This window comes from Gopherus evgoodei, chromosome 1, assembly GCF_007399415.2.
Source record: "Gopherus evgoodei ecotype Sinaloan lineage chromosome 1, rGopEvg1_v1.p, whole genome shotgun sequence".
Lineage (NCBI taxonomy): Eukaryota > Metazoa > Chordata > Testudines > Testudinidae > Gopherus > Gopherus evgoodei.
Genome location: NC_044322.1, coordinates 164,276,586 through 164,302,863, shown reverse-complemented (window position 1 = coordinate 164,302,863; position 26,278 = coordinate 164,276,586). Strand labels below are relative to the sequence as shown.

At 43.4% G+C, this 26,278-nt stretch overlaps 1 protein-coding gene across 1 annotated transcript in view; it reads right to left on the bottom strand.

Annotated features, from left to right (window-relative positions):
- The window catches only part of HLCS (holocarboxylase synthetase), a 209,545-nt gene that overhangs the window by 8,194 nt on the left and 175,073 nt on the right, over nucleotides 1-26,278 (bottom strand). The window contains exons 7-8 of the mRNA XM_030578034.1: nucleotides 11,694-11,761; nucleotides 834-994 (exon numbers count right to left, since the gene is read on the bottom strand). Coding sequence (XP_030433894.1) covers nucleotides 834-994; nucleotides 11,694-11,761 — 229 coding nt within the window. The remainder of the gene's footprint in view (nucleotides 1-833; nucleotides 995-11,693; nucleotides 11,762-26,278) is intronic.

The window sequence follows — 26,278 nt, the reverse complement described above, 5'->3', positions numbered from 1 at the left end:
AAAAATCCTTTAAAAGGGAACAAGTGGCCTCTGAAACGCACCAATAAAAAAAGCATTTATCAGTTTTGTTCCGTTTTTCTTCACACTTTTCCTCAACACTTTCATAACCAAAACAAATGAATCCAACACTTAGACAAAGCAAAAGGTAAATCCATCTTCACTGATGGAATCTGAGGCTCAAATGCTCATCAGATTATAAGTGAAATGAGTTTGCTAGATTCAATATAATCAATAGCAGGCACTCACTTTGCAAGCACCAGAGCTATTAAAAACACATATAAATGAATCGGAAGGCTAAATCCATCCATTCTTTTAATCACATAGCAATTATACAATCCAGTATTACTGAAGAGCTAAACTCATTGGCAGTGATACTCAGACCTCAGCGGTTCAGAGACAACTTAGGGATCAACATTACCCAAAAGAGGCACAGTAGTGTGAATTTATTGTTGCATTTACTACGATACTATGTATTCATATTTAAACCGTATGACAGGAAATATTTAGTTTGTAACATTTTATTTTATATATATATATATAAAAATAAAAATTCACACAAAAAATGATTGACCAAGTATTATTATTTTTGGTTAATAACATAGCAAAAGCATCCTGATTGGTTAATAATTAAATCATACAGTGTTTTAATATCATGTTCTGCAAAGAGCCAGAGTAGACACATTAAAGAGTCACTTGCGGCTTGTGAGCCTCAGTCTGAGTATCACTGATCTATGGTTTCAATGACACAACCTAGTTATGAAGGTCAGGTTAAAGACTGAACTCAATGAAATGTGAAAATAATAGGAATATTAAAATGAATTAAAATTAGATACCTGATATCCAGGTATTGATCTCACTGATTCCACCACAGCCACGGACACCAAGTGCTGAATAAAAGGAATTCTCTGTCCCAGCTGGGAACACAAAGGAATGGAAACATGTAATGTTGATAGAGCACATCCCACAGGACTGAGCCAGACATTTCCGCCACGACCTGAAAAAAATCCACCACACTGAATAAACGAACACGTAAGACAGAAATCGTGAGGGTTTTTTGTTTTGTTTTTACGAAGTTCATACTAGTTGATGTAGAAAGCAGCAGCATAAGAATTAGTTTATTCAAAAATAGCACCCACTTGAAAAAAATCTACAAGGAGGGCTCTAAAACTGTTCCAGCTTATTTCAAAGAAAAACTACATTCAATTTTATAGCTATTTTAAAGTATTGGTTTTGTTAATGTGTGTTCAGATAATCATGTTTATAGAAACTTCATAAAGAAATCAAAAGCATTGCACACGATATGTTCCCCAAAATTCCTTGGTATCTTGTAGATTACATGTTTTTATGAACTACTTATGTTTGGTTTTAAATAAAAAAGTACTTGTGAAACGTTCCTGGAGATTGAAGCCTTCTATCTATCCACAGAACAGAGTCCATGCGTGTAGTTCTCAACCTATTTACCATTGTGGGCCACATTTGTAGCATTTTGTGTGTTATACGGGTCACACCTACACAAAAAACATACTCCGTGTATGATCCTGAGGATGTCACGAGACACAGCTGTGTGCTGACTGGTCTGCAAGTGACCTGTGGGCCACAGGTTGAGAACCACTGCTCCATGTCAATTCAAGGCCCAGTCCTACTGCAATGAAGTCAATGGGAGTTTTGGTTCTGGTTTGGTTCAGTGCCAAGTGTGGTGATGGCAGTTTGTGCCATATGGAAGACTTTTTAGTAGGAATTAAAACAATGCCACCAATTCATTCTATGTAAGCCACTAAACAGCCATGAGATAACTACTTCTGGTCATTTCTAACTTGGGCTGGATTCAGATTAGTAAGAATAAAAGGGGGAAAAACTGCTATCCGATTATCAACCCCCTGAGCTCTCCAAAAATATTTTTTCTTTGTGTCTATAAATTACGGCTGTTGATTAATCGCAGTTAACTTGCACGATTAACACAAAAAAATTAACCATGATTTAAAAAAATTATTGTGATTAATCGTAGTTTTAATTGCACTGTTAAACAATAGAATGCTAATTGAAATTTATTAAATATTTTGGATGTTTTTCTAAATTTTCAAATACACCTCTACCCCGACATAACATGACCCGATATAACACAAATCTGGATATGACGCGGTAAAGCAGCACTCTGAGGGGCGAGGCTGCTTTACCACATTATATCCAGCAGTGGGGCTCAGATGCAGATTGAAAGGGCCCAGGGCTCCCCGCAGCGGCCAAAGCCCGGGGCTCTTTAAATCACTGTTGGAGCCCTGCCGCTGCTACCCCAGGGCTCCAGCAGCGGGGCTTGGGCGGCAATTTAAAGGGCTTGGAGGTCTGGCGGCTGCGAGGAGCCCCAGGCCCTTTAAATCATCGTCGGAGCCCTGCTGCCGCTACCCCGCCGGTACCCCGATATAACGCGGTTTCACCTATAATGCGGTAAGATTTTTTGGCTCCCGAGGACTGTGTTATATTGGGGTAGAGATGTATATTGATTTCAATTACAACACACAATACAAAGTGCATACTGCTCACTTTATATTATTATTTTTATTATAAATATTTGCACTGCAAAAATGATAAACAATAGAAATAGTATTTTTCAGTTCACCTCATAAAGTACTGTAGTGCAATCTCTTTATCGTGAAAGTGCAACTTACAAATGTAGATTTTTTTTGTTACATAACTGCACTAAAAAAAGAGACAGTTACCTGTTCCTTAACTGGTGTTCTTCGAGATGTGTTGCCGAGGCGGCTCCAGGCACCAGCACGCCAAGCATGTGCTTGGGGAGGCAAGCCATGGGGGGCACTCTGCCGGTCGCCACGAGGGCGGCAGGCAGGCTGCCTTTGGTGGTATGCCTGAGGAGGGTCCGCTGGTCCCGTGGCTTTGGCGGACCTCCGTGGGCAAGCTGCCGAAGGCAGCCTGCCTGTTGTGCTTGGGGCGGCAAAATACCTAGAGCTGCTCCTGTATGTTGCTCATGTCCATTCCATATTAAGCTTGTGTGCTCGCCACATGTACCGGTGCCAGAAGTTTTTCCCTCAGCAGTATCCACAGGGGAACGGCTCTGGTGCCCTCTGGAGTGGCGCCTGCATGGCGTGGTATAAAGAGTGCTGCCAGTTCCCCCCACCTTCAGTTCCTTCTTGCTGTAAACTACAACAGTGGGGAAGGAGGGCGGGTTGTGGAATGGACGTGAGAAACACATCTCGAAGAACAGCAGTTACGGAACAGGTAACTGTATTTTCTTCTTTGAGTGCTTGCTCATGTTCATCCCATATTAGGTGACTACCAAGCAGTACCATCAGAGGCAGGTAGGAGTTCCCGGACATGTAAACTGCAACACAGCTCTGCTGAACCCAGCATCATCTCTGGCCTGCTGAGCGATGGCATAATGTACCGTGAATGTGTGAACAGAGGACCACATCACGGCTCTACTGATGTCCTGGATAGGGACCTGCACCAGGAAGACCACTGAGGACACCTGAGCTCTAGTCGATTGGGCTCTGACAATCGGTGGCGGTAGAACCCCCACCAGGTTGTAACAGTGGGAGGGATAGTTCAGTGGTTTGAGCACTGGCCTGCTAAACCCAGGATTGTGAGTTCAATCCTTGAGGAGGCCATTTAGGGATCTGGGGCAAAAGTCTGGGATTGGTCCTGCTTTGAGCAGGGAGTTGGAGTAGATGACTTCCTGAGGTCCCTTCCAACCCTGATATTCTATGATCCAATTCCTCCACAAGGACACTGAAAGGCCCTTCATCCAATCCGCTGTAGCAGTGAAGAGCTGACTTGATTTACGGAAAGGGTTGGTATGTTCCAGGTAAAAAGCCAAGGTTCTCCGGATGTTCAGCGCATGAAGACACCTCTCCTCACTGGTCTTGTGTGGTCTCGGACAGAACACCAGAAGGAAGATGTCCTGGTTCAGATGGAAGGTGGACACTACCTTCGGCAGGAAGGCCAGGTGGGGCTGCAGCTGAACCTTGTCTTTGTAGAAGACCATGTATGGCAATTCTGAGGTCAAGGCTTTAATCTCAGAGACTCGTCTTTCTGATGTCACAGCCACTGGGAAAGCGACCTTCCATGACAGGTTGGAAGGAGGCAGGAACCCAGCGGCTCAAAGGGTGAACCTCTGAACCGAGAAAGGACCAAGTTAAGATCCCACTGCAGGATAGGGGCCCGTACCTGCAGGAAGAGTCTATCGAGACTTCTCAAGAATCTGACCTTCATGTCATGAGAAAACACCATCTGGCCCTGTATTGGCAGGTGAAAAGCAGATGTAGCCACGAGATGCACTCTAATGGAAGTGTGCGGCAGGCCTTGATTCCTCAATTGAAGCAGGTAGTCTAAGACAGATTGTATGGAAGAATGCGAGGGAGAGATGCCACACTTGGACGCCCAGTGGGAAACCTTGTCCACTTGGCTAGGAAAGTCAGTCTGGTTGAGGGCTTCCTGCTTCCCAGGAGGACCTGTTGGACCTCCTCCAAACAGATCTGCTCGTCCGGGTTCAGCCATGCAGCATTCACCTCGAGGTGGAGGGACGCGAGGTTGGGGTATAAGAGCCAACTGTGTGGTCCTGTGACAGCAGGTCTGGTCGGTTGGGCAGGGACCAGGGAGGGACCGCTGTCAGATTCATGAGCATGCTGAACCAATGCTGGCAAGACCACGAAGAGGTGATCATGATAACTTGCACCCTTTGACAGAACCTTACTGATGAGTGGAATCTGAGTGGAATCAGAGGGAATGTGTACATCAGGCTCCCCGACCATGACAGGAGGAAGGCATCAGAAAGGGAGTCCTTGCCCAGACCAAAATTGATGATATTTTGTTTTGCCTGGTGGTGAACAGGTCCATCTGGGGAGTTCCCCACCTCTGGAAGATCATGTAGGCTACCTCCCGATGGAGTGACCACTCATGGTGAGAGGAGAAGGCCCTGCTGAGGTGATCTGCTAGCGTGTTCTTAATGCCAGGGAGGTGACAAGCCTCCACATGGATCTTGTAGTTGATGCAGAAGTTCCAGAGATGGAGTATCTCCTGACAGAAAGCCAATGAGAGCGCTCCTCCTTGTCTGTTGATGCAGAACATTGAGGCTGTGTTGTCGGTCAGAACTCTCAGTACCTTGCCCAACAGGTGAGGTAGGAAGACCCCACATGCCAAGCGGATCGCTCCGAGTTCTTTGACATTTATGTGTAGCGTCATCTTCTCCAGGGACCACATACCCTGAGTCTGGAGATCTCTGAGCACCCCACCCGAGGTCCAAGGCATCCAACACCAACTCGATGGAGTGGGGGGGGGTTTCAAACGGAACTCTCTCTAGGACCTTCACACACTCGGTCCACCAACGCAGCAAGGTGAGTATTACTGGGGAGGATGGTAACAATCTTTTCCAGGTGATCCCTGGACTGGGAAAAGATCGAAGTCAGTCATTGCTGCAGGGGCCGCATCCGGAGACTGGCAGGGCGGACAACGTATGTGCAAGCTGCCACATGGCCCAGCAGACACAGGCAAACTCTGGCCATAGTCAGGGGGAATGCAGAGACTCCGCGATAAGGTCTGTCAACATCTGGAACCTTTGTAGTGGCAGGAATGCTCTGGCACAGGTTGGATGGAGCTCTGCTCTCATTAACTTTATCCTTTGCACTGGAACTATCATCGACTTCTTGTCGTTCACCAGTAGACCCAGGGAATGGCAGGTGGCTTGCAGCACTACAACATCCTTTTGGACCTGAGACCTGGAGCTGCCTTTGACCAGCCATTCGTCAAGGTATGGGTAGATCTGGATACCCTGGCACCTGAGATAAGCCGTCACCACCGACATGCACTTGGTGAACACCCTCGGTGCTACTGCTAGGCCAGACAGGAGGACAGTAAATTGGTAGGTGCTGGGTCCCCCCATAAATTGGAGGAAGTGTCTGTGACCTTGAAAAATCACTGTGTGGAAGTATGCACCCTTCAAGTTGAGGGTGGCATACTAGTCTCCCGGATCCAGGGACAGGGGGATAGAAGCGAGGGAAACCATTCACAACTTCAGCTTCTTTAGGTACTTGTTGAGGTCTCGCAGGTCCAGAATGGGCTGTAGACCACCCTTGGCCTTTGGGATTTAAAAGTACCGGGAACAGAACCCCTTGTTCCTATACTTGAGAGGAACCTCCTTCACTGCATCCAGCTGCAGTAACCCTTGGACCTCCTGTGTGAGGAGACTCTTGTGAGACGGGTCAATGAAGAGGGACAGGGAAGGAGCCTGGGTGGGGGTAGAAAGAAACTGGGGGTGGGTATAGCCCTGTGTTCAGGACCCAGCGGTCTGAGGTTATAGTGGTCCACGCAAGGAGGAAAAAGAAAAGGCGGCTGAAGATGATGGATCCAGGGAATAGTATGGTAGGTCTCCCTCAGGCACACCCTCAAAACGGTTGCTTGGCCCCCTGATTGTTTCAGGTGGAACCTGACTGAGCAAAGGTTGGAGGAAGGTGGCTCAGGTGGCGTTTGTAGTCCTTGGCCTTCTTGTGAGGCAGGTCCTGCCTAGGCTGGCTCCCTTGTTCCTAAGGCACCTGTGGTTTGAACCGCTTACATGCCAGGCCTGGGACATAAAGTCCAAGATTTTCAGGGTGGCACGGGAGTCCTTTAAACCGAGCAGCTTACTGTCTGCTCTGCAAACAGGGCCTGGCTGTTGAAAGGAATGTCCTGCATCGACTGCTGAGCCTCAGCTTGAGAGAAGCAGCCAGGACGCTCGCCGCATGGAGATGGCAGAGGCCATGGTGTGAGCGGCAGAATCCGCTGTGTCTGAAGCTGCCTGTAGGACTGCCCCGGCCACAGCCGTGCCTTCCTTGAGGATCGCCCAGAATTCCTTCCTCGATTCTTCGGGAAGTGAAGCCCCGAAGTTGGCCATGGCCTGCCACATGCTGTAATTGTAGCAGCCAAGGAGGGCCTGGTGATTGGCCACTCTCAACTGCAGGCTGGAAGACAAATGAACTGTGTGTGCAAAGAGATCCAGCCTCCTTGAGTCTTTATTTTTGGGGGTAGCCCTGCGTTGACCTTGCCTCTCCCTGTGATTAATTGCCTCTATCCATCAGGGAATTGGAGGCCAGGTGGGAATATAAGTACTCACGCCTCTTGGTTGGCACAAAGTACTTGCACTCGGCCCTGTTAGAGATGGGGGGAAAGAAGAAGGGAGTCTGCAACCGGGCAGTGGTAATCTTCAATACCCCTTCATGAAGGGGCAAAGCCACCCTGGCAGGTGCTGAGGAGCAGAGGACATCAAATACGGAGACCGAAGGCTCCTCCAATTTGTCGTCCTGAAGCCCCAGGGTAGAAGCAACCCTCTTCAATAGTTCCTGGTGTGCCTTAGCGTCATCCTGAGGAACTAGGTGAGCGGACTCCATGATAGCCTCATCTGGCGACAACAAGGATGGTGCTGGTACCGCAGGACCCTCAACGTCTATTGGTGGTCCACCAGGCTGCTCCTCTGGGTCCTCCTGGACCTGTGGGGTCTTTCCCCCAGAAGTCTCAGGCACTGGAGGGAGTTGATATGTCTAGGCTGCTGACCTGTCTGAGGCTCCTGACACCGATCGGGCAGCCTGGGAAGGTTGGGTGAACCTCCAAGGGTTCTATGGGTACCATGGCGCCGGCCACTGCACTTGGGGTCCTGGGACAGGTTTTGGTGCTGATGATGTAGGCGACAGCGCCAGTATCGTAGGATGCCCTGCAGTTATGGAACCCTGCTCTGTGCTGGAGCTATTGCCGGAGCGGTCGCTACCCGGCGACCAGGATTGGGTGGAGTGGCAGCTCTTACCTGACTGGTGCTGGTCACTGCGCCTTAAGGTAGATCTGTCCGAGTGAGATGAAGGTCTTGGTCTGGGCTTTGGGGACTGATGGTGTTCGGCGGATCAGTGTCGGAAACCTGGCAATCTACGCTTTATGCTACTTGACTGGTACCAGATGTCAAGCGGGACCAGGAGCTATCGTGTACCAGTTGCTGGGAGGATCTTCCCGAATAGGACGATCACCATCTCGAAGACTGATGACAATGGGCTGGTGACCGGTGGCTTCGGTCCCCCGATCGGTCCTGAGATCTGTACCAAGCTCTTGGTGAGGTGAGGGGTCAGTCTTGGTGCCCCTGCCAGGGAGCACAAGCCTCAGTGGATCTGTGCCAGGCTACTGGTGAGGTACGCCTCAAATCCTGCTGTTGGTGCCCAAGGTCTGGGGACGAAGAGGGCTCCGCTGAGCCTACCTCTCTAGCTCTGAGGCATGACTGCTTTGGGTGGGGGAGCAGTGGCAGGACATCCCATGTAATGGGGAACAGTGCACTGCCGCGGTGGGGACGTATATGGAGGACCCAAGGCGGGTTTACTCCGAGACCGCGGTACCGCTGGAGCCAGTGTGAGCGGCACCGGAAGCATCACGATCTCCTGAGCTGCCTGCAGGGATTCAGGTGTCGATAGCACCTGAAGCTGATGGAGGCCTGTACTGCTATCTGGAGTCACAGGCAAGGTATGGGATGGCCTGCACTGCTCGACTTGAGCTGGGGCCTGACTTCCGTAAAGGGGCATTGAGCTGTCCGGCGTGGGTCTTGGCTTGCCCCCAGCCCTTCCTTTCCCTTTCAGGCGATTGTCTCGCTCCATTTTTGTCCTGGGTTTGAATGACTTACAAAGATCACACTTGTCACTTATGTGCCCTTTACTCAAGCACCTTAGGCAGCTATTACGTGGATTGCCGATGGGCATAGCCCATTTGCAATGATCGCAGGGCTTACAGCCTGGGGACCGGGTCATGCCCCGTCCCCAGGCTGAGTCCCATTTGGGACTAACAAAGACTTTAATAGTTGAATTAGTTACCCTTAGTAGTAGTTCTTAACTATATACAACTATACAGGTTTTGCAAGAATGGAGAACAAAACAATTCTAGCCGAAGCAGCAGATATTCCAGCACTGTCACTGGCGGCAAGAAGGAACTGAGGGTGCGGGGAGCCGGTGGCGCTCCTTATACCAGGCCATGCAGCCACCACTATAGAGGGTGCCAGAGCCAGTCCCCTAAAGATACTGCTGAGGGAAAAACTTCTGGCACTGTTGCATGTGGCGAGTACACACACCTAATATGGAATGGACACGAGCAAACACTCGAAGAACAATGCAAAACTTTAGAACCTACAAGTCCACTCAGTCCTACTTCTTGTTCAGCCAATCGCTAAATGTCAACAAACTTGTTTGTCTTATGGGAGATAATGCTGCCCAGTTCTTATTTACAATGTCACCTGAAAGTGAGAACAGGCATCTGCATGGGACTTTTGTAGCCGGCATTGGAAAATATTGCTAAATATTTGTATGACACTTCATACTTCGGCCACCATTCCAGAGGATGTGCTTCCATGCTGATAATGCTTGTTAAAAAAGTAATGCATTAATTAAATTTGTGACTGAACTCCTTGGGAGAGAACTGTATGTCTCCAGCTCTGTTTCACCTGTTTAGGCCATATATTTCATGTTATAGTAGTCTCAGATGATGACTCAGCTCTTGTTCCTTTTAAGAACACTTTTGCTGCAGATTTGACAAAACGCAAAGAAGGTACCAATATGAGATTTCTAAAGATAGCTACAGCACTCAACCCAAGGTTTAAGAATCTGAAGTGCCTTCCAAAATTTGAGAGGAATGAGGTATGGCACATGCTTTCAGAAGTCTTAAAAGAGCAACACTCTGATGCGGAAACCACAGAACCCGAACCTCCAAAAACAGAAATCAACCTTCTGCTGGTGGCATCTGACTCAGAGGATGAAAATGAACATGTGTTGGTCCGCACTGCTTTGGATTGTTACTGAGCTGAAACCGTTATCAGCTTGGATGCATGTCCTCTGGAATGGTTGTTGAAGCATGAAGGGACATATGAATCTTTAGCGCATCTAGCATGTAAACATCTTGTGATGCAGGCTAGAACAGAGCCATGCAAAAGCCTGTTCTCACTTTCAGGTGACATTGTGAACAAGAAGCAGGAAGCATAATCGCCTGCAAACGTAAATAAACTTGTTTGTCTGAGGCCATGTCTACATCTAAAATTTTGCAGCGCTGGTTGTTACAGCTGTATTAGTACAGCTGTATAGGGCCAGCGCTGCAGAGTGGCCACACTTACAGCAACCAGCGCTGCAAGTGGTGTTAGATGTGGCCACACTGCAGCGCTGTTGGGCGGCTTCAAGGGGGGTTCCGGGAACGAGAGAGCAAACCGGGAAAGGAGACCAGCTTCGCCGCGGTTTGCTCTCGCGTTCCCGGAGCCACCCAGCAAACCGCAGGGAAGGAGACCTGCTTGATCTGGGTTCCGGGAACGAGAGAGCAAACCGGGAAAGGAGACCAGCTTCGCCGCGGTTTGCTCTCGCGTTCCCGGAGCCACCCAGCAAACCGCAGGGAAGGAGACCTGCTTGCTCGGGGTTCCGGGAACGAGAGAGCAAACCGGGAAAGGAGACCAGCTTCGCCGCGGTTTGCTCTCGCGTTCCCGGAGCCACCCAGCAAACCGCAGGGAAGGAGACCTGCTTGCTCGGGGTTCCGGGAACGAGATAGCAAACCGGGAAAGGAGACCAGCTTCGCCGCGGTTTGCTCTCGCGTTCCCGGAGCCACCCAGCAAACCGCAGGGAAGGAGACCTGCTTGCTCGGGGTTCCGGGAACGAGAGAGCAAACCGGGAAAGGAGACCAGCTTCGCCGCGGTTTGCTCTCGCGTTCCCCGAACCACCCAGCAAACCGCAGGGAAGGAGACCTGCTTGCTCGGGGTTCCAGGAACGAGAGAGCAAACCGGGAAAGGAGACCAGCTTCGCCGCGGTTTGCTCTCGCGTTCCCGGAGCCACCCAGCAAACCGCAGGGAAGGAGACCTGCTTGCTCGGGGTTCCGGGAACGAGAGAGCAAACCGGGAAAGGAGACCAGCTTCGCCGCGGTTTGCTCTCGCGTTCCCCGAACCACCCAGCAAACCGCAGGGAAGGAGACCTGCTTGCTCGGGGTTCCGGGAACGAGAGAGCAAACCGGGAAAGGAGACCAGCTTGATTACCAGAGGCTTCCTCCTTCCACGGAGGTCAAGAAAAGCGCTGGTAAGTGTCTACATTGGATTACCAGCGCTGGATCACCAGCGCTGGATCCTCTACACCCGAGACAAAACGGGAGTACGGCCAGCGCTGCAAACAGGGAGTTGCAGCGCTGGTGGTGCCCTGCAGATGTGTACACCTTCAAAGTTGCAGCGCTGTAACTCCCTCACCAGCGCTGCAACTTTCTGATGTAGACAAGCCCTGAGCAACTGGTTGAATAAGAACTGGGACTGAGTGGACTTGTAAGCTCTAAAGTTTTACATTATTTTATTTCTGAATGCAGTTTTTTTTGTACTTAAGTCTACATTTGTAAGTTCAACTTTCATGATAAAGAGATTGCACTACAGTATTTGTATTAGGTGAATTGAAAAATACTATTTCTTTTGGTATTTACAGTGCAAATATTTTTAATCTGAAATAAATATAAGGTGAGCACTGTACACTTTGTATTCTGTGATGTAATTGAAATCAATATATTTGAAAATGTTGAAAGCATCCAAAATATTTAAATAAATGGTATATAATAATGTGATTAATCACGATTCATTTTAAGTGCTTGACAGCCCTACTATAAATAATCTACATAAACTACATTACTGAATAAATGCAATAAACTATCTTCTTTCTGTCAGTGTTGCAAGAAAACTTACTTACCTTTCCCTTGTGTTTGTCGAACTGCAATCGCTATTAAATCCATTTCCTGAGGCAAATTGAACATCAGCCTGACAATTAATGAAAAAGATTGTCAGCTAGAACAGTCAGCTTTTTTCATGAAAATCTACCATCAACATTTAAATAGAGGCTAATATTTTACATCAAATTAACAGCATCATTTATTTATTTTCAGTTATAATTTATGATTAGGTGAAAAGGGCAATGGAAAATCCAAAAAGAGAAGCTACCTGAAAAATGATCAAGTGAAATAATACTGCATCTGTAATTCTGGAAAAAAGATATGACCATAGTTCATTTAAGGTGCTTTTTAAAACACAGATGGCTGTATTTCTTCAGTATTTCTTATTTCTTCTAACTTGGGTCACTATCTCCAATAAGTGACAAGTAGCGATTCCAGACATTTGTTTCTACTTACAGCAAATTTTTGTTCATACTCTACAATGTAACAGCAGCAGTTTCTGATTATTTAGAAAACCAATATGGTGGCAATAAAGCAGTTTAAAAGATACACTATCCCCCGAGAACTAATTATGATTTAACTACAGTAAATAAATCTACACCTTCTGAGAACTCTAGAGAACACTGGTTTGGTTTAGGTTTGCACTCTGCTGTTAAAATAGTTTCACTTAAAAGAATACTAACTTTCCTCTGGGAATCCGTAGAAAGTACACTTGAACGCCATCAAATGAGTCAACATTAACTTTAAAAAAATCTTACTATGAGAACTGTTTTAAACATATTTCAACTGTATTATGATCCTTCTTCATTTCATTTTAAGTTTTGGGGAAAGATAAATTATTTAACAGACAAAAAAGATCCACATGATGTTACCAGTGTTTGGCTATACAAGATAAATCTAGTAAACAATTTATAGTCTGTAAAAGCTCACTTTTAATGCAAATAAAGAGTAGTTCATTTAAATTAAAGGTGGTTTTGCCTTAGGCAGTATGTGCCACACTAATAAGAAAAGAGTAAGTGGCGTTCAGAGTTATTTCTTCTGAATTTAGGAAGAAGATTCAAGGACTTCCAAGTCCTCCTGTAACCAAGATAGTGACACAGTATACTAGGAACTAGTAAGTACAAGTGCACCCTCTGCTGCCTACTGGAAATAAATGTTATGGCAGACAGCTACTGAAGGAGCTAGTTGTCTGCTCCCCCACCCCCCGCGCTTTTTAATTTGAAATGTGGTTTTTCATTAATGGCTGTCGAAACCAAATGTAGATCTCTAAAACAAAGAGATATGATTAAGGGAACATATGCATGGAACTGTTAGGGTTTGGCAACAGTTAACAAGACTGAGTTTGAGAACAGTGAGATTGTACTATTTAGGCCAAGAAGAAATTCTGTAAGGAAGTACACAACATGGGGAAGCCGCTAATACCTAGGGCTGAGACAACTGGAGGCAGACAGATTTATTTCTGCTATCTGAGATAGCCCTGGAGGCACTGCCACACAGTTCCAAGGCAATAATAAAGTGCTTCTGAACTTAATAAATTGTGTTGGTTTTTTGGGGGTGGGAGGGTTTGTTTCATTTCTGGAAAAGAAAAGTTGTTTGAATTTTCTTTACTAGAAAGAAGCTATTGTAGATGGATTTACATTCTTAGCTATTGATGTTCCCACTGAAGAAATAAATGATTGTATTTGTGACCAATTAGATTGAAGGAGGAAAAGGGGGTTCATCAATGGTATAATGTAATATGATGAAGTTATCTCATACTTTCATCTCCTCTTTTATTTCACTTTCCCCTTCATTTCAATGTTTTCATAAAGTTCTTTGTTTCTTATTGTTGCGCAATGAATTAAGACAGAAGACTTCACTGATGAATCTAGAAGAATGACCCATTCAAACTAAATTTACTCAACAGGTAGGGATAAAGAAAAGCATTTATCTGTTTCTGGAAAAAAATGTTTTAATTTCATTTCAAATTTTCATCACCCCCACGAGGTACCTGACAAACTGTGAACTGGGCATTTCTGGTGTTTAAAATAACTGAAATATTAAATGGTAAAACACTAGCACATTAATAATTTTTCACAACATAATTTATAGTCTATGTTGTCAAGAGTAGTAAACAATACTTAAATGGTTCATAGAAATATCAGGGCCAAAGAACCATCAGTCCCCACAGCTAGCCAATGCAATGGCTTTTGTGTATATAGCAACATAAAATGGGAATTGAAACCACAAAAACTACGTTTGAATAATGTTAACGGCCTGACAACTATACGTTTCATTGATGTAGTGGGTTTAAAGCTGAAAGTCTCATTAATGCACCCTGCTGTGTTACAGTATTGCAGAGGTATTACAAAAGGCAACATTACATTCCAGATGTTGAAATACCTGGGCATGGGTTAGAGACAGACTTCTACCCTTAACTCGGAATGTCTTTGTTCTGGGTGGGCAGAGGGAGGAATTAAAAAAATACAAAACAAATCACACCCTTCAGGTTGCTTGATTATAGTTACTATAATTTCATTTACAGAGAATGCCATAATATTGGAAACACTTAGTATTAGAACAAAGATATAATATTTTTTAGTCAAACTGAAAAAAAGGACATGCCACTTGATCCAAGTCTCCTATGATATTTCAGATAAGGAGGTGACCTGCCAACTCTCTGTTCCATTTTTATTACTTTACTACATAGCCATAGTCCACTATATCCTTTCTGGAAATTAGCAGTGTATGTATTGATATATTTACATTTTTCATTATAGTGCTTGATATCGGATGTGTAATCCATCTCCTTAATTTAGGTAATGGCAGTCTGAGCTGGATACTTTTCTAAAGAATAAACTGTACTGAAACAAAGCCTTCCCTCATGATAGAATTTAAGATATTGTCAATAGCTACAAAGGTCCATAGGACCATATAAAAGAAGATAAGTCAATCAAGGATCCTAATGCACTGTGACAGAAATGCTCAGATGTTACTGCATAGTGCCATTTATGGTTTTATAATTCAGGCTTTCCCCCAGGAGCATCTGGGAAGAAAAAAGTTGTCAGATCCTACAATGCATTACTGAAGACTGTTACTTCTAAATGACAGTTCTATTGTCATTTCCATTCCAATTCTTAGTTCTTACAGTTATTTAAATACCCTCTGTAGTAGAATTCCGCATAACATCATTTTGTTGCAAGCTAACAATAAGTCCTATAACCAATTTTAGAGGAGGGATGGTTTTGCCCCTTTCAAACAATAAAATAGTAAATTATTCACCAGGTAAGTAAGTTGTTTGAGCAACTTAATTTAATTAAGTTAAAAAAAGTCATCTCTCTTCCTCCAATAAATCCTCATTAAAGCTAGCTATGGGGTCTAGTTTAAACCTCACGTAAGTCAGGAAATGCAGACTCAAGGCTAATGTGTGTCAAATCATTCAGTCTCTTTGCTAAAAATCCACTCCGTTTTCTCCTATGTACTGTGTGCCATTCACAACATGCTAAAGAACTCTTTACCCCATTCCCAAGTTGTTACATATTGTAGGTTTTCTATTTGTTTTTCTAACTAAACTCAAAATATACTAATAAAATGATGAGTTTATCTATGGGAACACAAGAGCATCTTTGCGAGCAGAACAGTTTTCAAGTTAACAACTCCTTCCACTGGATAAAAAAAGCTCATCTTAATATATTCCACTAGATTTTCTTAATGTACCATTACCCTTTATTTTCAGAGTGTAATTACACAGAAAAGGCCTCTAATCCCAGCTACTTTTCAAGAGCAATCTATTTCTACACAGTGCAGACTACCTGAAATTGTTGATACTTTTGTGCAGTGCTTGCAACGCAATCAGAGACATTCTACCCAACCAGTCATTAGTAATGTGTTGGAGCTCATCAATATGCCAGTAAATTTCTCTTTTATAGCAGAAATCCAAGCAGCTTCCACATAAAACAGCCTTTTCCCATATTAGTACTAGTACACAAAGTGATAGTATCTTTTACGTCTGGAGATACTAGTTTCCTGCATCCTCTTAAAAAAAAAAAAAAGATTAAGGTGTTCCAGACTTCTGTAGATTTACAAAAAGCCTTGCAATTTTACACTGCTAGTTTTTCCTACCTTGCTATAAACACTTATTGTACAAAGAAGAATCTACCATATTAAGATCATCATATTTTTTCTGACCTGTCTCTGCTGATACTGTGAATGGACTAACAAGGTTGTTTCACAGCAGTAGTTTTCCATCCCTTTTTCATTTGTGGACTACTAAAAAATTTCAAAAGGAACTGCAGACCCCTTTAGAAAGCTTTACACAGTCTGCAGACCCCCGGTGCCCAGGGACCACAGGCTGAAAACCAAATGTCTTACAGTTACACACACTTTGGACAGTTGTTGGGGGAAAAAAATTGTGCTAGCAACAAGAGTGTCAACTGTAGGGCCCAATTCTGTGAACACTTATTACTAGACACAGTGCTATTGTGAGGAGGATGAAGTCAATCTGGCTACACACAGTTGTGACCACTTCATTTGAAGTGTTTGGAGGACTGCGCCCACTGACTGGACGGGGATAACACTGCTACTTTTGATACCTCTGCAATAAAAATGGCACTTACTTTTTGTGCTCTCTGAATTTTCAACCAGTAATTTTCTTGTCTTTATTCTACTTTTATACCAGATATTTTATAATTAATTCTTTGTAAATGTTTATATACTATTTTTTTAAAAAAGAGACAGAATGTAAAAACACAGTAACACACAGCCAAAGGTGTCAGGAAACGTATTCAAATAAGAAGGGACTCCAAAAAATGGTTTGCCAACAAAATGCCAGTAAAATTTGAAACCTGGGTTCAGACACACTGGTAATGTTCCAAAACTTAAAACTTAAAGTTCTTTATTCAGTAAATCAGCTTCTCTGTGAATATCATCAAGACCACAAGGTTATAGTAAAGGAGGGAGTTTCCAAGGGAGATGTGAAGGGAAGTAAGGACTTAAGTTGTTTCGATTTAATTTAAAAAACCCATTCTGGACAATTGAATTTTTTCCTTCAAAAAGTAATCTTCTCAATTCATGACCCTTTTTCCTTGAAAAAATAAAATACTGCTTGAACCATTATGAAAAGCTAACAAAATAAATGGAAATGAAATGGATTTCATTAAAAATGAATTCCAGTGCCAAGGTCTAACAAACAGAGTAGTTATTGGGATGTAATAAAACAAATGTATCACAACATATTAAGAATGATATCTTCAGAAGTGAACCAGAGAGTTGTAAACATACTGATCAAGAACAGATCTAACTGCTCTTGTCCAAAGTAAAACATCGCCTGGTTACTGTAAAATAATTAAAATATACACAATACAGTCTGTAGCCATGTCACCTTGAGCTACAATTTCATCCTGCTTCACACACTAAGCAGAATCAAGCCTAGCCCACGACAGGAATAGAGACATTCAAAGGTAAAGTCAGAAACTAGAGGAGGTACTGTTGGTGATTCAGTAGGTGGTATGCTTCCTTCCAATTTAATATTGAATCCACTAACTTAGTCTGATGTTAGGAAACAAGCATTCTGATGGTAAAGAACTCCCTCTGAGTCAGAACAGAATGCACTGAACTCATACAACATTGTCAGCTATCATCTTTCAAATGAGATAATAAACAGGGCACTTTGCAAGCACAGAGATTTCAGCCGCAGTGTCCTCACCAAATTCCAGTTTGGGCCTACCAAAATTTCTCTTCAGTCTGTTTCCTGTCCTGAACTGTTGTGTGCAGTTAACTAGTTGCCATGTTCCACAAAGAGGCTGTGTTTCAGCAGTGGGTGAAATAATTCCCAAACAGCCTGTCAAGTACTTTGGGATAATTGTGAACAAGAGACACTATATAAACAATTTATATTAAAATAAAATATATATATAAACATGCTGTCATCCAGATGTAATTCATAAAGTGTAAAAAAAGCTGAAAATGGCTGAGAATTTAAAAATTGGCAAGTAACAGACTACAAATCCCAGTGATTACTGAACTGGTGATATTTTAAACAAAAAGAGCTTTCAACTATGCTTGTAGCTGTTTGCATCGCTTCACACTGACTCAGCCATCACAGGTTTCAGAGAACAGAGAGTGACAATCCTAGAATCTTATAGAGCTAAGAATTGGAACAAATATTTCTGAACAAAGAGGAAATGTATTTTCAAGATCAAAATTACAACAAAACTTTGACACAGAGGTTTTCATGACAAACTTGCAAAAGCTAAGTTCCTTTTAAAGTATTTAAAGGGAAATCCATTATTTGTTAAGAACCATACCTCTTAAATATCTCTCAAAATGAGGCACATCACTCATTTTAATCCCTATGTTATCTATGTTCCACACAAAGATGGTTTATCATCACCTTCATTGTTGAAAAGTATTTATATTAGACAAAGAAGACTCTCAAACTACAAAAAGAATAGGAGTCCTTGTGGCGCCTTAGAGACTAACAAATTTATTTCAGCATAAGCTTTCGTGGGCTACAGCTAACTTCTTTGGATGCACAGAATGGAACACACAGACAGGAGATATTTATACATACAGAGAACATGAAAAGGTGGAAGTATGCATACCAACTGGAAGAGTCCAATCAATTGAGATGAGCTATCATCAGCAGGAGAAAAAAAACCTTTGAAGTGATAACTGAGATGACCCACAGAAGGTGTGAGGAGAACTTAACATAGGGAAATAGATTCAATTAGTGTAATGACCCAACCATTCCCAGTCTATGTTTAAACCTAAGTTAATTGTATCTAATTTGCATATTAATTAAAGTTTAGCAGTCTCTCTTTGGAGTCTGTTTTTGAAGTTTTTTTGTTGCAAAATTGCCACCTTCAAGTCTGTCACTGAATGGTTAGAGAGGCTGAAGTGTTCTCCCACTGGTTTTTGAATGTTATGATTCCTGATGTCAGATTTGTGTCACATCAGCCACGCCATCAGGGGCTTGTTCACCTGCACATCTACCAATGTGATATATGCCATCATATGCCAGCAATGCCCCTCTGCCATGTACATTGGCCAAACCGGGCAATCTCTAAGCAAAGGAATAAATGGACACAAGTCTGTACATCTGGATGTAGTGCTTAGATTATCCAAAAGTACAAAATCTGGTTTAAAAGTCACAAGAGAGAGAGAGAGAGAGAGAGAGAGAGAGAGAGTACACATAATCTGCAATAACCCAATTTTAGGTGAATAAATTTAACGATACAGCTTAGGTATTAGAATCCGAATACTCGGGTACATCACTCTTGAAAAGTTATACAGAGAACTGGCTGTAGAAAGCAAATATAGGAATGAGTGTAGATTGTCACTCAGTAATTGAGAGTTTAGGATAGATTGTTCCTTAGTAGATATAATCCATCACAGAAGTATTTCAGTTACTTTCCAGTTTTGCTTCTGGTCGGCACTCCGGCTCATCTCTCCTGTTACTGCCGATGTGTTCTAAATATCCCTCAAGTACCTGATAGTATCTGACAGCATGAGTTGCCGCTGAGCATAGCGTTGACTCATTCCACATTCTCTCAACACTTGCTTGTTACTGGGGGTCCCATGAGCCCAGGGTTCCAACAATCAGCACATGAGTTTGAACCTCAGAGCCCCTAGCTCTCCAGGTGTCAGCCAGAGGGGGCGCATTTCGCCAGTTTTCAAGACCGGGCATTGTGGAAGGTTAAGGTCCTGTTTTCAAAGGGCACTGTGACATCAACCATGATGATCTTCTTCTGTTCCTTGTTGGTGATGACGTCTGGTCACCATTGGCTGTCTGTTCCAGGGATGGCAAAGTTCACAACAACCTTCCCCGTGGGGGGTGGGTGACTGACTCGATTCTGGATGGCATTGTGGAACAGCTGCCAGGCTCTGGAATGGGGCTTGCAGCTACATAAGATGTGGGGTAGTGTCTTCCTGGCATAGCTGCCCTTCCTGCATCGCTTGTCCCAATTCCCATGGTGGATGGCTCCCTTCAGCGGGATGCAGCTGAGCCCGGCCCTGTGGATGAACGTACAGTTGGCAAATTGGGTGAAGATACCCCTGGGGAGGAAGTGCTTGCTGGAGTCCCACTTGCACGTCACCTCGAAGGCCTTGCGCTGGTCTGGCTTCCATTTCAGGTTTTCCATGTACTGGAGTGGATGGCATCCTTAAGAATCCTCTCCAGCATGGTTCCAGCTCTCTGAGTGATGATTGTGTGCTCTGTATTTGTCACCTGTGACATTAGGACTCACAACTCCTGACACTCCTCACACCATGTCCAGTGGCAGCCGATTTGCTTCTCCAGGTGTGGCATAGCATTGCGGGCATGAGTTTAGAGCGAAGTACAGTTTCCCCTCTCCTACAAATTTGCCTTCCAGGGAACTGCTCGGGTAGGTGGCAATATCTGGGTTAGAGGGGGTCCTGGCAATTTACTTCCTGATGACGTCCTGCATAGCACTCTCCGCGATGTTCCTCACCATGGCGTCCGGGCATATGAGAAGGTGTAAGACGTGAGTGATCATCGCAATGTTGCACCCACTAAAAGAATGTTGGCGCCACCCTGCCTGTGCGAGATGTACACCAGTTCATTGCTGACGCTCTAGTGAAGAAGTGGAGATTTCTTCTCCAGCTGCCTGATAGTGTTGTCCACCTTGTTAAGTAGTACCTTCGCCAGGGCAGATCCCCTCAGAACGAATAAAATACGGGAGATCAGGAAGGTGTTCAAGGCATTGATCTTCTGCCATTGTGCCAGTAGGGAGGAGTCAATCCTGGCCACATCTTATGGGATCTCCACGATGGCATCCTCAGATGTCTGCTGGATGCGGAAACGTTGGCGTGCCGAGGTGTTGGTACATTTGCCCATCTTCGAGGAAGATCATAGGTTCACCCTGGATCTGAAATGGCATCACCTGGACCAAGTCACTTCTACTGCCATCAATATGCAGGGATACATACTTCCTGGCATTGAAGCAGAGTCCTACCCAGTTGGCAGCCTGGCTCGTGACATCGAGCATTTGTTGGAGACTCTCAGGGTTGTCTGCGATCAGGTTCAAATCGTCTTTGTAGGCCAGGATACTCACGCTGTTGCCATACAGGTTGAAACTGCCTACACCGCTGGAAATCACTTGAATGAATGGCTCCATGGCTAAGTTGAAAACAATGGGGCTGAAGGGACAGCCTTGCTTCATGCCACTACAGATAGCTTCATCCTCTATGGCGAGTTGGCTATGCAGGGGACCTGGAAGAAGACTTTACATCACATGAAGTAAGGACCAGACTTACAAAGACTAAAACCACAGCCCCTGGAAAAGATAGCATTCATTATAACTTCCTGAAAAAAATAGACCCCTGTTGCCTGGCATTAACCGCCATTTTCAACAAATGCAAATAGTTCTGCTGTACTCCCAGCTCCTGGAAGAAGTCTATGATGGTGCTCGTCTACAAGGAAGATGAGAGAGATGACCCCAGCAACTGAAGACCCCTATCTCTCTCTGTTCCACCATGTAGAAACTGTATGCTAGCGGCCTGATGGCTAGGATCACAGACTTGTCAGTGAACAGAGGCGCAATCAGCTCCATCCAGAAAGGCTTCATGTCATGTGAAGGTTGTTATGAACACAACTTTGTCCTTCAGATTGCCATCCACACAGCCAGGAGTGCACAGAGACAATGTGCCATAGCATGGCTCGACCTGGCTAATGCTTTTGCATCCATGTTCCACAAGCACATTTTTGCCATACTGCGAGAGTTCGGGATGCCTGAAAGCTTTCTCCAACTGGTCCAGGAACTTTAGGAAGGCTGCTCTACTACCATCCACTCCATGGAAGGAGACACATCTGAAATTCCTATTACTAAAACTTGTGTCTACCTCTCATCTGGTCTCAATACTTTATGCAATGTTTCTCACACTACTTCAGTCTATTTGTACATTTCAATTTTTCAGAGAAAGATGGAAGTTTGAGTTAAATATATGCTTTGATAAAATACAAAAGTGTGGAAAACCATGGCATCTCAAAATGTATGACGTTTAACCAGTGAAAAGCTTAGTTTTTTTCCATAGCGACTTATGGATTTGTATCGTGGAAAACCAATGCTGCTGACAAGAGAAAAACGGAAACGTTTAAGATGTGGTGCTGGTGAAGACTCAAGCGTATGTCCTGGATGAAAAAGAAGACTTACACTTATGTTTGAAATATTACTGAAGAGAAGCGGACTCTGTTGTCAGAAATCAACAGGCACAAATGTATGTACTTTGATCACACCAGGAATACAGATGGAAATAACCCTGAGAAAGTTATCATGGAAAGAATGGTGTCAGGTCATTGTAGAGGGGACAATCAGTGAGCAGATGGATAGACAATGTGCAACAGATCACTGGGAAGTCAGCTCCTGAGTGTGTAAAGTTCTCAAAGGATTGAGAATGCTCCCAAAAATTTTGCTATGATGTTACCCAATATTCAGAAATGAATAAATGGATTTTCTATACATTTACATAATACCAGAAGTATGAGTGAGTCTAACGTTAAGTTAATGCAATTTAAACTCATACAAAGTATTTCCTATATTCCTGCACACTTGTTCAAATATGGCATATTGGACAATGTATGCTATCAGAGTGGAAATCAGGTTGGAAACCTAACACTATTTGGCAATACATCAATATCAGAAATTTTTGATCAGGTGTTATAAATGGTATAGAACTAGCAAGGATTCACAAGTTACCAGATGAATCGTAACTATATTAGCTACATTTCTTTTTTTGCCATCAAGTACACTGGAGATCTTTTCTTTTAAAAAATCAGTCTGTTTGCACAGCTAAGGACAATTGCAGACTGATTTTTTAAAAGAAAAGTTCTTGAGTAAAGTCGTGGCTCCACAGAAGTCAATGGCAAAACTCCCAATGACTTCAACAGGGCAAGGATTTCACCACTTCACTGTTAAGAGACTTACACATGGCATGGTAGAAATTGCTCCCTATGAGCTGTTATTTATAAGATTAATACATAACAGACGAATTTTTTGCGATATGGGAATAATTTCTCTCAAAGAAAGAACAGGTTCACAAGTGAGAAATGCGTCAGATTGCTACAGAGATATACTGGAGGAGAAGGGGAAAAGCGATTTAGCTCACAGAATTTTTCCTTTGTTGTCATCATTTGTAAAGTATTTGTTGTTTGTTCACTGTGGATATTATTGTTCTAAAATACTACAGTTGGTTGGGAACTTTCCATGGAAATAATTTTTTTAAAACAGAAAATGCAGTTGTTTTGTAAAAAACTTTTGATTTTCCATCAGGAAAATCTAAACTAAATATTTTATTTTGGGTTGGTTCAACCGCTCAAAACATTTGATTTGTTGAATTGAACCAAAACCGTTAGTGTCAGGTTAGTTCAACATTAAACTGTAAAGTTGTAGTTCTGGTGCCGCAAGCTTAAATTCTTCCCTACTGGCTGTGCTTCTTCACAACTCTACATCTCCTATGATTCCATGCTGTCTCTCCTCTGACCAAGCTATGTGACACATCATGGGAATCACATGACTGCAGGTGCAACAGGAGAGCTCTAGTTTAGTCATGGAATCCTGCCCCAGGGGAGAGTGGAGGCAAGGAACACTTGAATTAAAATTCTCATCAGGCACCGTGGCATCACAGGCACATGAAGTTTTACATTGAGCTCACTTGAAACAAAACATTTTGATTTGGTTCAGCAAATCAAAATGAACTATTTTAATGCAGGAATATTGAAATGCTGTTTTCCCATTTCTAAAACAGAATTTTTTTCAGAAGTTTTTATTCTACAAAAAATGTTGATATTTCAGTTTTCTTCTTGAATTAGGAGGAAAACTAATGTTAAAATATCAGAATCTCCCATGGGCAGAAATTTTATTTTCACTCAGCTCATATCTGAATAAGAAAACTAAAAAACACATCTAGAAAAAAATACCTTATTTTTTGATACAATGATCTTTTCTTTTTCAAGAAGAAATGAAAACAAACAGCCAAACACATAGGATTCTACATCCATGTCCCTCCCTAATAACTAGGAAATAATGTCCTCTATAAGTAACAGTCTCATGTTAGCCGCTAATTAATAATGCCAACAGAAAAACAAAATTTCTAACTTCAGGACTAAAGCATATAGCACTTCCCTCTTGCAAGAGCCAATGCCCAAAACGTTCATTTTTTCCAAAAATGTATAAAAGATTTGTAACACTCTCAATATTAGATTGTGCCACCTTGAAGGCAGACCCCAAAAGTTAAATTCATGGTCAGTTAAGATGGTGCTTGAAAATAAGAAAGTTATATAACACTAGCGAGAGCATCCATTGTGGACTTCAGAAAGAGTCACCATGATGTAAAATTATACCAGACTCAACACAAAACGTAACTAATATTTAAATCCTAGCCCAGTTGATTCTCTTTGCCTAATCTGGTACAAGTAAATCCAGAGGCTTCAGTGTAGCCTTTTCAATTGGGTTCTCCAAAAGCAAGCAGGGAGTATATTCCCTTAACTATGTAAAGGGACCGGGACTGGGACAGCAGCAGATGAAGACAATTCAGGGCACTAAGCACACCTGCCCTCATACCAAGGGATCCCACCACTGCTCCGAGTAATAGTTGCAGGCCTTCTCCTATATAGAGGACGTGAAACTGGCTATACAAAAAGTGCTGCCAAATGAACAAAGTAAACTGAAAAAATAATATTTTTTTGATATTTTGTTGCAGATAATTTTCAGATAATTTTGCTTCAGACATATAATTTTGAAATAAAAGCAATTCTCAAATTGAAAAATCCCTTTATGTGGTGTTTGACCTTGTTGTTTGGAAGAAAGCGATATGGGATTCAAGGGCAGGGTCTGAAGAGCAGTCCATGCCCTTGGGTTGCCTTGCTGCAACACTCACCCAAAGGGGCAATAAGAGTACGAGGAGCGCTCACATCCGATACTCCTGGTACCTATAATAGGTCTCTTGAGTTGGCCAACTGGGACACAGTGTAGATGATATTAGCAAGCAAAGCAGAAGAGCATGCCTTCCTGCTCTGTTCTCTGCCACAAAGCCCACTCTCTCCTCCCTCTTGTGTGATTATTGGTGGAGAATATTAATGAATTTACAGTTTATTTCAGTTTGAAATTTGGATTTCACAGGACACCATGGTTAGAGATGGCAACTTCTAGGGGTCACTTGGCAATAGAGTATCAGAATCCTCTTTTGACTGGGATAGATACCAGTTTGGCGTTTTTTAATCCCAAAGCCAAGGAAGCTGGGGGTGGTTTTGGAGAAGGCTACTGCAATGAACAGAAGATGCTTGTCTTTCACTTTCAAGGCCCTTCTCAGCCTATCCTCACCCTACCTATCATCGTTCGTTCACTATTGAAGATGCGGACTTCCACCTCCACTCAGCCCATGCATCACAGAATCATAGGACTGGAAGGGTCCTCGAGGGGTCATCTAGTCCAGTCCCCTGCACTCATGGCAGGACTAAGTATTAGCCAGACCATCCCTGACAAGTGTTTTACAATCTACGTAGGCAATTTATTCCAGTGCTTAACCGCTCTGACAGTTCGGAATTTTTTTCTGATGTCCAACCTAAATCTCCTTTGCTGCAATTTAAGCCCATTGCTTCTTGTCCTATCCTCAGAAATTCAGAATAATTTTTCTCCCTCCTCCTAGTAACAACCTTTTATATACTTGAAAACTGTCATGTCCCCTCTCAGTCTTCTCTTTTCCAGACTAAACAAACCTAGTTTTTTCAAACTTCCCTCATAGGTCATGTTTTCTAGACTTTTGATCATTTTTGTTGCTCTTCTCTGGACTTTCCCCAATTTGTCCACATCTTTCCTGAAATGTGGCGCCCCCAGAACTGGACACACTACTCCATTTGAGGCCTAATCAGCGTAAAGTATAGCGGAAGAATTACTTCTCATGTCTCATTTACAATACTCCTGCTAATACATTCCAGAATGATGTTTGCTTTTTTTGCAACAGCGTTACACTGTTGACACTTATTTTGCTTGTGATCCACTATGACCCCCAGATCCCTTTCCATAATACGCTGTCCTCAGCAGTCATTTCCCATTTTGTATGTGTGCAACTGATTGTTCCTTCCTAAAGGGAGTGCTCTGCATTTGACCTTATTGAATTTCATCCTATTTACTTCAGACCATTTCTCCAGCTTGTCCAAATCACTTTGAATTTTAATCCTATCCTCCAAATCAGTTGCAATCCTTCCCAGCTTGGTATCAGCAAATTTTATAAGTGTACTCTCCATCGTCCATTTATTAAATTTTCAAACAAGCACCATCGTACTTTCTCCTGTGCTGCCCCTGATGCTTGGGAGGGTCCCATAAATACAGAAGCATAGAATTGTAGAACTGGAAGGTCATCTAGTCCAGTCCCCTGCAGTGAGGGAGGACTAAGTATTATTGAGGCCATCCCTGACAGGTGTTTGTCCACATCCATAAAATGATCTCTTTACCCTTCTCCAAACTCACCTTTGCTGTGATATCTACATAAAAGCTTAACAATGGTTAGGCCTTTGGTGTGCTGAGACCATTGACCATGATAGTGACTAATAATGTCTCATTACTTCCCTGTACTACCCCATCAGTTAGTTTGCATCCATCTGCTGTCTCTT